Source organism: Tachysurus fulvidraco, chromosome 1 (assembly GCF_022655615.1).
Source record: "Tachysurus fulvidraco isolate hzauxx_2018 chromosome 1, HZAU_PFXX_2.0, whole genome shotgun sequence".
Lineage (NCBI taxonomy): Eukaryota > Metazoa > Chordata > Actinopteri > Siluriformes > Bagridae > Tachysurus > Tachysurus fulvidraco.
The window spans coordinates 27029477-27042284 of record NC_062518.1 but is presented as its reverse complement, the minus strand read 5'-3'; the positions used below and the strand labels follow the sequence as shown (position 1 = coordinate 27042284).

The following is a 12808-nucleotide window of genomic DNA, read 5'->3' as shown; positions in this document are numbered from 1 at the left end:
CTTATGAAGAAATAAACTAGGCTTTCAGTATAACTAGTCATTTGCTCTCAGCAACAGCTCGCTTTGTATCCCTGCAGCTCCAAATGCCCCCTGCTGGAAGACCTGATAGTCTGATTAGAGCTTTGATTTGCTGTCTGGCTTTCCTCACTTCCTCCAACCTGGAATTAACCTGTTCAGTAACAGCTAATTGTTAAATGAAAAATTCTTCGCACCAGACAGCTTGCAAGTTATTTATTTATTTGTTTGTTTGTTTGTTTATTATTTAAAACCCTGAGCTGCCCTGTAGTGAGACTTCCATTTTATTATGTAATAATAACATCCAGAGTTATTCAGAGAATTCTTTCCGTGAAATAAAATGCACATGATGTATAAAGTTCGAGAATCCTTGGATTAGGGAGTCACATTTAGAAGAGCTTCATCTGACTGACTTGGTGAGGATCAGGTGTGCTGTCTGATTACCGGGAGTCTGGAGCTCAGCAGCGAACTGCTCTGTAAACACTCATTACTTTGGACAGGTGAAGCAACTCTGATCAAACCAGAGACTACGCTTTTTTTTTTTTTTGGTCTCACTGTGTTTTGATTTCTGCTTTTTAGTCAGAATCATGGTTTGCTAAATGATTTAGAATTCTGGTTTTACAACGACGTAACGTTATCTTATTAAGAAACAGTGCATCTTTTGGCTATACGTGTTCCCTCATGCACCCGACAGGAGATTCTTATGTAACAGGCTGCTGTGGATGTGTTTGTAACGTTATAATATTTGTGGCATATCGCGGTGTGTCGTATAACCTTCATCGCCTTCATTACTAGTTTGTAGAGAAGAAAGGATTCTCAGAACCAAAACCATAAAGGACAAAATAAATTCCATTTGGAATGCTTTAGAGACTTTAGAGAACCTATGAACGGAGTTCTCTTACTGCTTTCTGACACTATCAGGGCTGGAAACACGTTCTGACGGCAAACTCTCTGTTCCACTAGGAGCCAAGTTCCCTATTAAATGGACAGCACCCGAGGCTGCTCTCTATGGCCGCTTCACCATCAAATCTGATGTCTGGTCTTTTGGTATCGTGCTGACTGAACTTGTCACCAAGGGCAGAGTGCCATACCCAGGTGAGACACGAGCGCACACACACACACACACTAACACGGCTAGACAGACAAGACAACAAACCACCTTCTCACAGTACAAAATCCAGACCAAACCTAGAGCAGGATCTTTTGTTCTCCAACATTAAGTTTCTTGGTTAGGAGATTTTTCACCCAGGCCTATAGTGTGCAGCTGCTGTTGTAATGTGACCCAACTTTAATTAACACCTTCACTGGCAGCCAGCTTAACAAAGGCTGCCTGTCAATCCTTTTCAAGGACAGGAGTGAGTAGTATAAGTGACTTCAGTATGTGCTCACCTGCACCACCTGCTGGATACTGTGTGTATGTGTGAGGACTGATCATAGGCTGCCATCTGGCTGAGACAGACACGGAGGCTGACTGGGCACCAGTTCTTATTTATTACCATCTGTGCTGGCCAGGCCTGAAGCCCTCCTGCTGCCTTCACCACACCCTTCTAGCTTACTTCAGTAACCAGGTTACTCATCCTTTCCTATCTGTTCCAAGTGTCCATCTTTCAGTTCTATTTATTCATTTTTTTTTCATCAAAAATGAAAATTTCTCTGTAATTTAGTTATTTGACAGCACCCTGCTGTAAAAGGGGGCAACAGTCACCTGCTTCTTCCAAGACTTTCAAAGTCAACTAACTGCATTTTTTTCTAACTGTTAAGAGCAGAGGAACACATTCCAAGGAAAACTTATCCCCCTCGTCTGAGTGTCGCTGTGATTGCCTGGGGAGGGAGAGAAGGCCAGTTTTGCTGTGGATGGCTGTGAACTCGTGGGATTCAAGCTCGTGATTCTCAGAAAAATATTATTGCCCCACTTTATAACCCCAATTAAATGTATTTGGATTGCATTTTTTACAACAGACGGCGTTACTGGAATCTTGCATCTGATGTAGATTTATATTTAGAACCCTAACAAGCAAGCCAGAGATGATGGTGGCAAACCCATCCTCCTCTGAGTGACACCAGGGATAGATAGATAAATAAATAAATAATACTAATAACCGTATACTATAAAGTCAGTATGAGCACATTGTGTACGAGTCCTGGGATGATGACAGGACGGTCTCTGTGATTTACAGTAGTGTCTGTCTGTCAGGTGTCTGGATGTGTTGCCATTAACTATTGCGTGATTGCACTAGGCACAACCTGTCATGGGCTCTGTCTGAAACATACCGCCAGACTGAAATGTGCTTTAATTCAGTACAGCTCTAGAATTCCAAAGGCTTATTAACTACATTTCCATTAGCCTTTACTCGTTCTTCTTTCATTTGAAAGCACAGGATTGCCAGATTAATCATGAATAAAATCACTGATTTTTTTTTTCTCATTAAAATTCCATCCCGTTTAAGTTTCCATATGTGCAAATTGAGAGTTCACAGAAAACCAGGCTATGACTACGTTCCCTCCGCTTTCCCCGTCTATGCATTACTTCGCCTCTCGTCAGTTCGGTGTCGTTAGAGCTCATACGTAATTGATGAGCTCCTCGTTCATGTCTGGAATGATCAGACGCTCATGTAATCAGTTATGCACCCTGGAGGATTTAAACTTCCACATTAGACAGCTCATGACTGGCTAAGCTCAGCATTAGCTACTGCACATCGGTGATTAGGAGCAGCATGCGTCAAATGTCAGACAGCTGCCTCAGTCGAGAAACGATGGCCGGAGGATGTCAGGACGAAACCAGAACGAAACAAACCGTAACGATGACTTTTAACTGATGCGAAGCGTTCATTAGGTGGTCCCGAGCAGGCACTTAGGCAGCACACGTGAAACATTCTGAAGTGTGCGTGCCGCAGAGAGCAGCTTATCAAACATCCACTTAGACTAAATTATGTAAGAGTTATTGATGAAACGTAGATGGCACTAATGGACCACTTTACTACACATAATATGTTAAGTCATCCGAGTAACGATAAGCCCCTCGTCTGTCAAAAGACGCAGGCTCAGTATGTACAGTAGGCTCCAGAATTATTGCCACCTTTGGTCAGGATGGTGAAAGGGAGGGGTCATTAAAATGTCTGAGTTTCATATAAGGACAATAAAAAAAAAAAAACGTGCACAAGTATGTCTATAAAAGTATAGTATGTCTATAAAAAAAACACTGTTGGCTGTTGTTGGATGAGGAGGCCTAGTCCATAGTCTGCACCCATGTTTATCCAAAAGCTGTTCAGTGTGGCCACTTCCATAACAACCAAGCCGTGACTTGGTGGACTTTTCATCGTCATTCTGGGACGGTTGTGTTTCAAATGCAGTTTTGGAACAATGCGTATAATAAAAGCTTTGTCATGCTGGAACATCAAATGCAAAACATTTTGTGAGAGCTCAGTACACTTGTCCTCTTCCCGACAGCTTAATTACAGCTCTGGCCATTTTATTCCAATTAATTATTCCCTGTACTGCATGGAAGTCTTCAGGCATGTAGCGCTCTTTGTAATGATTATTTCCTGATTTCATGGTGCCACACTCGGCTTATTTGGACCTCTGAAAAACAGGAAGTCATGGATCACTACTTTTAATGTTTCTAAATACTCAAGTGAACTTAAGTACATGCTTTAGCTTCTTATGAGTGTGTTTTTGCTAATTATTTTTCTGTTCTTATGTGCTTCGATTACGGATTATATTTTTTACACCACTCTTCACTACGGGTGCCAATAATTCTGCAGCTGACTGTATACTGACTGTACTGTATATTGGCTGGTCACGTATACATCTACACATAAGTTGATGAGTTGTGTACATGTTTTGTGTAGGCATGGTGAACCGGGAGGTTCTGGAGCAGGTAGAGAGGGGATACAGGATGCCGTGTCCTCAAGGCTGTCCCGAGTCACTGCATGAGATGATGCATCTGTGCTGGAAGAAAGACCCTGACGAGCGACCCACTTTCGAGTACATCCAGTCCTTCTTGGAGGACTACTTCACCGCCACCGAGCCACAGTACCAGCCTGGAGACAACCTGTAGAGCCGTCATCCTGGTCCCAAACCAGCACGCTGCTTCCTTCCATAAGACCATCCATGCACACTTCATGTTCCTCTGCCTTCTCTCTTTTGATTTAGTTTTTTTTTCATCTTTGTGCAGCGGTCTAGGAAGCACCATGTAACACCTTTCTGCATTTCGTTAACCCTCTGCTGAGTTCAGGAGAAGTGTGAAGTGAAGTGAAGTTCAGTAGGGAAGCAAGCATGTGGATTTGGAACAGTGAGGGAGCTGCGGAGAAAATAACGACCATAGTGCTGATTGCATAAATGTCTTTTCTTTTTTCTTTTTTTTTTCTTTTCATCATTTTTAGTTTTTCATCGTTTTTAGTTTCCACGCAAACGCTTTGTTTTCTGACTGTTTTAAGATCAAGAACTGAATTTTGTTGTTATTTTCATTGATTTTTACTTTTAATTTCTCCTTCTTTTTTTCATTAATATCAATAGTTTTGTTTTAAAGAAAAGAAAAAAAAAAGTGACCAATAACTGTGGATGAAAACGACGGTATCGCCTACGACTGTCGGTGATGCTGTGAGAGAGAGAGAGAGAGAATATTTGCCATTATGAATGTATGAGTAGAGTCTAAGCAATGTGAGCATGAGAGATGGAAAAATAAAAGAATTTGATTTTGTAAGTTAAAATAGTGCTGGGAAAATAAATGGGTAAGATTTTTATGAATTGGGGAAGAAAAAAAAGATTTTTTTTTTTTTTTTTAGTAATCTGTTATAAGTTGATCTATAACTGATTTATATTTGTGACTTATTTTAGTGCCAGAAAACTATTTTAATAGTGTACTAGCCATAAACTAAGACCCTTCGTGTTCACCTTGTCATTTCATCCGAGCGCCAGTTCTGGGAAAATATGTGCACGTGATATGTGTACTACATTTTTTTTTTTAATCGTTTATGGAGCCTGTAAATTGTACTTCTGTAATTTGACTGGCATAATATTTTCAGGAGCACGGATGCATGTGTTCACTCCCTGGATTATCTGATTCAAGTCGATTTGTTCTTAATACTAAAACACTACAAATGAGCCCAACACTAATAACTTCAGATCTGCTGAAACGTTTAGTCACGTTTGGTGCCGTAGCTTTGTTATGCCGTGTGAGACATTTTGGGTTAGTGCCCATCAATACAACGATCAATTTTCTATGATTGAACAATTCTATCCTGATGGCTGTGGTCTAAATATCCACATAGCATCAGGCTCCCTGAATAATTTAACGAAGGATGAAAAATGATGCTACAATCTTCACACTCACCATTTCTCATCTCACTCGAACACCTACGAGAGCTTTTTTCAGAGCGATGTGTTAGACAGCGATTATAGCAAAGGACCAATTTTTTGGGGAAAGCGGAGTTCAATCTTTACAGTACGATTTCTGAAGGTTGTAGAATCGATTACCAAGAATCACCTAATATGTTCTGGAGGCCCAGAATCAGATTTTTTATTATTTTTTTTATTACAACATTTTGTTAATTAACAGTACCCTTCAAAATGCCATTTTAGATCAAATAAGCTTTTCAGCTTGACAATTCTGTAATAATTCATTGATTTTTAGTGTTGGAATCAACAATAGAGTCTGTGCTATTTGTTCATACTGTGTTATGACAAAAGCAAGTTAATTTCATGGAGAAATAAAATCCCTACATTTCATATTGGAACAGAACCAGTTTTTGTATCACTGAGATACACTTATGAAGAGATGAAAACCCCACAGCTCTGTCTGCTTTGTCAAGCTTTTCTGAAGCTGCTTTATCACATTCTGTGACTCTGTCGCCCCCTACAGGATGATTAGAATTACAACTAGCGATAATAAGGCCACTGTTACACTTCCACTGGGTGTAATGAGGGATGTAAAACAGAAGTGCTGAAGGAGATGGGAGAAAAATAATTGCCTTCCATTTTGAGCACAGAAAAGACATTTCAAGGTGGTGTTTTAACACTCGCTGGTGTTTAAATGTCACCTTTCATACGGTCAAATTGAAATACACTTGGGCGCAAAACTATAAAGACGGATTTACGTGGTGTTTATAGATCAATTATCATCAGTCCATTACCTCAGTTTTTACAGAGTAATACAGGTGCTTTACATAGATTTGTGTCTCCCGGTGGTTCATAACATAAGTTTAAATGCACTTCATGTGTGAAAGTAAGCAAGTCCTCTCTATTCACAGAAGGCTTTTCATCTTTTTGTTCTCCTGTGTCATTATCTTTTTTGTTTTGGGTTCACAGGTTTTGTCATAACAATGAACCCCTCCCTCTTCCCAGAAATCTGTGGTTTTCAAAGGGCTATGGACCAGTTTGTGGAATCTCTTTTGTTCTTTTATGGAGACTTGAAGAAGAGAACTGAATCACTTTGGCTGCCGAGTTGAAGCAGAGTTATGGAGGTGGTGTGTACGGTCATGTTGGCAACGAAATACTAACCTGAATAATTTGTACAGTAAAAAAATAAAGTTGTATGTAATGCTTTTGACTTGTCTCTGGTTTTGTCTGCATGACAGCCCACAGTTTTAAAGCTTACCTCTGTTCAAGTTTCAGTAAAGAAAAATTCATTCATTGTGACTGAAAATATTCGTATTATGTTGTAATGCATTAGCACCGTTCGCTCAACCACTCGGCTACCACATCCCCAGTGTATTATCTAGTCACAGTGTCACTCGATTTTATTATAGCACCTAACTCCACACTATGAAGTATTTTTGGGATATATCTCAGATCTTATATATAATACATTATTTACTTCAGATTCCTATCCACTGTACTGTATCTACTGTAGAATGAACTTCATTGTGGCACAAAAGGTCGACAAGGTAGTGAGATTGTATAGCATGAATGTTATAAGAATGTTATTTCAGAAAGAAAGAAAACAAGTTTGTCAGGAAGAAAAAAAATAGGAAATGTAATGTCTTCCTATGTGCGAGTGTATAAAGTAATTATTTAGTTTTCAGGTACAGCTTCATTTTATTTGAGAAGCTAGGTCAGGTTTGTTACTGTACGTCACACAGATCTACCACATATACAGTTCAAATTATAATGAAAAAAAAATTAAGACTAAAAATGTACATTCTTTAATATTCAAGCATCATATCAATAAACACATGATAATACTATAGATCATACACCACACTGTAGAGCAAGGATGTGTAGAGAAATCGCATTTTTAACTAACATGCCACGTTACACTCAGTCCCATGTACGTGACCGATAACACATCGACGACTAACAACAATGTGTTAAATTACAACATTAATATGAAATGAACAACTGAAGTACATTCTGAATACACAAACGGAAATATACACAGACTGCAATACGTTATTACAAAAACAAACAACATCCCCTGCAAAATTTCTAAATTGTAATTTACTGTACAGTGTTCGGCTCCTCAAACCGTTCCGAATTTTGTAGAGTTATAACATGTAAATTAATTGAGATCTTACTGCATATTTTGTCAGCAGCTTTGTGGTTTTGAGTTTTCCTTTTGTAGACTAATTTGTTTTCCGTCCGATTAGAGTTATTATATTAATATTCAATTGAACATGATTTGAAATTCATTTGATGGACTGGATTTGATGGACTGTATGTCTGACACCCTGCTTAAGCTGATATACTGTGTTTAACCATCATGTTGAAACCTTTATTTTGTAGTTTATGTACTGGAGAGGTTAAAATGTACAGTAGATTAAAATTCTACAGCTACATTTGTGTATCCAAGTGTAAAAGGTATATATCTCCTCCAGACTCCAGTCTCAAGCATCTTCTGGCCTAAAATCAGAAAGGTGACATTGTCAAAAGTGATATCCATCATCCAGTTTATACAACTATCTAGAAATTTTAAGCCAACACCATCATTTCAAACAGTCTACAAAATCCAGATCATGTTAATATTGTGATTACAGTGGTGTGGAAAAAGTGTTGGCCCCCTTCCTGATTTTTTATTTATTTTTTTTTGCACACATTATTTTTGTTTGTCACACTTTAATGTTTCAGATCATCGAACAAATTTAAATATTAGTCAAAAGATAACACAAGTAAACACAACATGCAGTTATTAAAAGAAAAATAAATCTAAACCCACATGGCCCTGTGTTGAATTTAGCTCATAAACCACAGCTAAGTAATGTTTTAACAGGTAGGGCAATCACACTTTTTCACTTCACTCTATTAAATGATTCTAGAAATTTTCATGCTTTTTTAATTTTCTTGCACAAGCAATGTTTTATATCAGGACCTCTGAGTCCAGTGAGTTTGGTGTCAAGCCATTTGGTGTAATCGATCGTTTAGAGACTGTTTTGGCAGAGAAATCACTAAACAATGTTGAAATCTGGCTGATCAGGAATGTGGAAGCTTATATCATCTGCAGGTCTATACAGTATTACCTCATCTTCTGTTTGTAGAAACCCAAAGCCTCATTGGCTATGTACTGGATGAAAGCAGGATCTTGTGGCTGCAGGTTGCCTGGAACAGTGAGTGTAAGAGGAGGAGCATTCAGAATGTTCACCTCAACCTTAGTATCAGCCACTGGAGCCTTTATTTGTTCTCCATGCACGTTAACCGTGTCCTCGTTCTCCACCTGATGTGTATTTCAATCGACATAACATTCATTTTCCATCAGTTTTCATGATTTTATTTTTACTCTTCAATACGATTTTCATCTCACCATAGTGATGTTGAAGATGTTCTGATCCATGACGCCACCATCAGCAAGCTCAACCACCCAGCCAAACTCGGCAGCCATGTTGTTGATCCAGCTGATGGTGTCCACAGTGTGACGCTCTACGATACCTAGGACCTCGTCATACTGCTCCTTAGCAACATCCAGAAGCTCAGATACTTCATTGAGCTCAATATGTAATTCACGCATGCTTGGACACTCTGAGAGAAGAATCAACACATGTTTGAGTAACACTGACAAACCATATGAAACAAATCCCACTAGTCATACTCAAATAGTGTTGATACAGAGGCACCATTACCAGAAAAGAATGGTCCCTGGCAGGCTTGGCACTTGCTCTGGAGCTGCCAGCACTCTGCTGACTGTCTGCGCAGATCTCTACACAACGTCTTGCTGTAAAGGAATCCAGGGAGCAGCTGCTTCTCTGAAACATAGTGTCACCAGATATTACAGTACACCATAATCTCTGGGAAGACAAACGTTTTTTTGGAGGTTGGTTGTGCATCTTATTTTCTGCCTAATAATTATAAACAAAGGTGACAACTGAATCTCCAAATGAGTTTTCACGAACAACTTGACGATTTTATGACAATCTAGATTACAAAGAGTATACAGATGATCACAAACCTTCACTTAATCATACAAGAACATTTCAAAATGTTTAAGAGGACTGAAGGCTGTCACATCAATGCTGGAATCACTAACAAATTCAAATCCACTGAAAACACACACACACACACACACACACACACACACACACACACACACACACACACACACACACACACACACACACACACACACACACAAACGCACACTTCTTTTGTACCACTTTTTGGTCACAATCTGGTTTCTGTCTTATTTTTCTCTGCTTGTTTCTTGACCCTGAAATTGTGTCAAATTTTTAGATTGCTATTCATTTAAACAGTGCCTGCAACTGCAACCTTCTCTGCCACCTTTTTTTTATTACTTAGTCTCCAGCTTGTTTGTTGGCCGCAGGACATTCTGTGGATTGGACTTTTTTTTTTATCAGTGATTTCTGTATTGACATGACAAAGACCTTCAGACACATCTACCTTGTTCTTTCTCAGCTTCCTCCATGATCCCATGTAGATCATCAAATGCCTGTGTGATCACAGTTTCAAACTCCTCCAACACGCTGCTTGTAAAGTCAACAAAGGACTCCAACACATCTTTGAGCCCTACTCCTAATCCCTGCAGAAAGTCAGAGTCTAGTGCTTTCATCTCCTTATCTTCCTGTAGCTCTGGAGTGAAGGCCTGCTGCAGAGTTTCATCCATCTTGCTGTGGAATTTGAACACCAGCGCCATGCTGCGGGTTACCAGTGTGTCGACTTTGGAGACCAGATCGTTAAATGAGTCCTCTAACCTCTTCACCTGCAAGTCAGGCATCTCTGTACTCTTGTTTATAGTGAACGCGTCTTGGGTGTTAATCAAGCCAAAGTGTGTGCTTACCCTGTGGAAGAAGCCTTCCAGCTAAAAAAGAAATAGCATCAGTTGCATACTCTTTATAAATAGTAACTCAAATGAATAGAATGGACAAAAACATAAAAATAAATGATTTTTTTTAACCATACTGTATATTTAGAGTTACATATACATAAAACAGCACAATGGCTTAAGGTTAGCACGTTCGCCTCACACCTCCAGGGTTGGGGGTTCGATTCCCGCCTTGTGTGTGTGGAGTTTGCTCTCCCCGTGCCTCGGGGGTTTCCTCCGGGTACTCCGGTTTCCTCCCCCGGTCCAAAGACATGCATGGTAGGTTGATTGGCATCTCTGGAAAATTTGTGTGTGTGTGTGTGTCCCCTGCGATGGGTTGGCAGATAAGCGGTAGAAAATGAATGAATGAATGAATATACATAAAACCCGAACACTAAATGTATAGTGTGGTTAAAAAAACAAAAAAAAACAAAGCATGCTATTTATAATGAACTGTTCGAGGAGTCGAGTAACTGAGCACGCTATTACTGTATAAGAAAATGATCTGTGCCACAAGTTGATTATTTACTTTGAGTGGCACATCCTATAGTGTATTATTCCTCTTATATATCAATTTGCTAACAAGATTGTAGCTTTTTATTTGTTTGCAGTCACTTCTGGGGAAAATCTAGAAAAACATAAGTTCCTGTTCAATTACAATACAGTAACTATAAACAATTCTTCCCTCAGCAGTCTCACTTTTGTTCTCTCTCTTAAAGTGAATCAAATTTAGAAATAATAATAACATGACTCTTATCTGGCTAGGCATTCGCCAGCTCTGATATCAGCCAGTGAGGGGTTCGTAATTATTAATGCCAGAATTATGATTTTATTTCCGTAAAATTCCATCAAATATAAAGCAACTGTGCATAAACATGTTTAATATGTTATTGCGTATGTATATAATTATATATAAAAAAAACTAGTCATCACGTTCTGACCAATGAGAATGAGAACTGAACAATGTTTTGATACAAAATAAATGGCACGGTGTGGTCAGTATGTTGTGTCTCTGGATACAATCCAGTTTTCATCCCACCTTACTGGAGAATTTAGCAAAGCCACGACGGCAAGTGCTGTTGTAGAAGTTCTTACAAGCGTCTTGCAGGCAAGGCTGACACTCATCCCACAAGGTTTTCAAAGTGTCCTTACACTCCTGCTCAGCCTCGTCCAACTTCTTTACCACATGCTGAGCCATCACTGACACTTCCTTTTGACAGACAGAGGGGTATTATATTATATTATATTATATTATATTATATTATATTATATTATATTATATTATATTATATTATATTATATTATATTATATCACTACATCATTATGATTTATATTAAATGCTATAGAGATATTCGTAACACAAATCAAAGCTGATTATATTGCACATTTGATATTTTAAGCATTAAGATATGTTTTTTTTTTTTTATCTTGGTGGTGTTGTTCCCATGTTGAAAACTGAATTTCTTTGTCAGGTTACACTCCACAGTGGTGCATAGTAAAGAAGATACTTAGGGATGTACGAATTTCATTATTATTCTCATACTGAGAACCCTCATTTTCCTGACTGCCATAAAATAATTAATTTGTTTATACTGATTGAAAATGTCCAAAAAGCTGCTTTCTATTCTGTTGGCAGACATTAAACACCAGTGTGCTGGTAAAAGGGTTTGCTGGTTTAACACTGAGGACTGCACATACAGTATTAAACACTAACCTTCTTCTTTTCTCTGCTGTTATGAAGCGTCTTGATCAGTTGCTCATGTGTCATCTCATTGCTGGCCATCACTTCTTTTATCTGCTTAACACCATAAAGAGCTCTCAGCACCTCCTCATCCACAAGCTTCTCCCCTTCCAGAGAGAGTCCTGAAACACACAGGATAAACATCCTTCAGCAGTATGGTACCATAGGTGACAGTGGAATAAATGCTAACCTCATGGAGAGATGTTATAGTGTCAGACTCACGATTGAGTGTTTCTGTTGTAACAGCTGGTGGAGCACGACCAGGAGCTGAGTGGAAAACATTCAGACAGGCCAGGAAAGCCAGAGAAAACAGAAGCACCCTCATCTTCTTCTTACAGTCACTTCACACTCGTACTGTCTGGATAAGAAGCCAGCATTTACACTTACGCTATTTACTTCAACTGATATTAATGTCACATTTAGAATCTTAAAGTGTTTTTTTGTTGTTGTTTTTTTTGCTTTGTTCACTGGGAAGTTTTCAGATATAACCCTTTAACAAGGATATCTTTTTCGGATAAAGATTTCTCTTTTTTTTTAGTTAACTTCGGAATATTGTAATGCTTATGTGATTTAAAGCTTATACTGTATAGCTATTACATTTTTTTAACCTGTTGAGCAGTGATTAGAAAAAGTAGTAAGTCATGTTTTCCATACTGTACATACAGCAAATATTTTTCAGGACATTGCTATATTTATTCTGGTTATTTGTGGAGCAAATTGCAAGTCAGCAGCCATACACGACCTACAAAGTCAAGATTTATCCTGACAAACTGAATTTAGTATACAGGGTAAGGTCAAAACCCAT

At 38.7% G+C, this 12808-nt stretch overlaps 2 protein-coding genes across 2 annotated transcripts in view; one reads left to right on the top strand and one right to left on the bottom strand.

The window, feature by feature from the left end:
* The window catches only part of yes1 (YES proto-oncogene 1, Src family tyrosine kinase), a 29293-nt gene extending 22736 nt beyond the window's left edge, over positions 1-6557 (top strand). Inside the window, exons 11-12 of the mRNA XM_027169298.2 lie at positions 979-1110; positions 3864-6557. Coding sequence (XP_027025099.2) covers positions 979-1110; positions 3864-4072 — 341 coding nt within the window. The 3' untranslated portion in view covers positions 4073-6557. The remainder of the gene's footprint in view (positions 1-978; positions 1111-3863) is intronic.
* Positions 6558-7030: 473 nt separating this feature from the next.
* Positions 7031-12162, bottom strand: clul1 (clusterin-like 1 (retinal)). The gene is made up of 7 exons (XM_027169472.2): positions 11977-12162; positions 11301-11471; positions 9841-10258; positions 9066-9188; positions 8750-8964; positions 8469-8662; positions 7031-7854 (listed from the first exon to the last, which is right to left on the bottom strand). Exons 1-7 carry the CDS (start codon positions 12145-12147, stop codon positions 7839-7841), a joined length of 1308 nt encoding a protein of 435 aa, XP_027025273.2. The 5' UTR covers positions 12148-12162; the 3' UTR covers positions 7031-7838.
* Positions 12163-12808: the final 646 nt, after the last annotated feature.

Bases quoted from the DNA above. Each gene is read 5' to 3' on its own strand.
- clul1 (XM_027169472.2), bottom strand. From the start codon at position 12,147: ATGTTTATCCTGTGTGTTTCAGGACTCTCTCTGGAAGGGGAGAAGCTT. The intron at 10,259-11,300 runs GTGGGATGAAAA...TTTCTTTTTTAG, and splicing joins TTGCTAAATTCTCCAGTAAG to CTGGAAGGCTTCTTCCACAG. The intron at 8,965-9,065 runs GTAATGGTGCCT...TTCTTCTCTCAG, and splicing joins CCAGGGACCATTCTTTTCTG to AGTGTCCAAGCATGCGTGAA.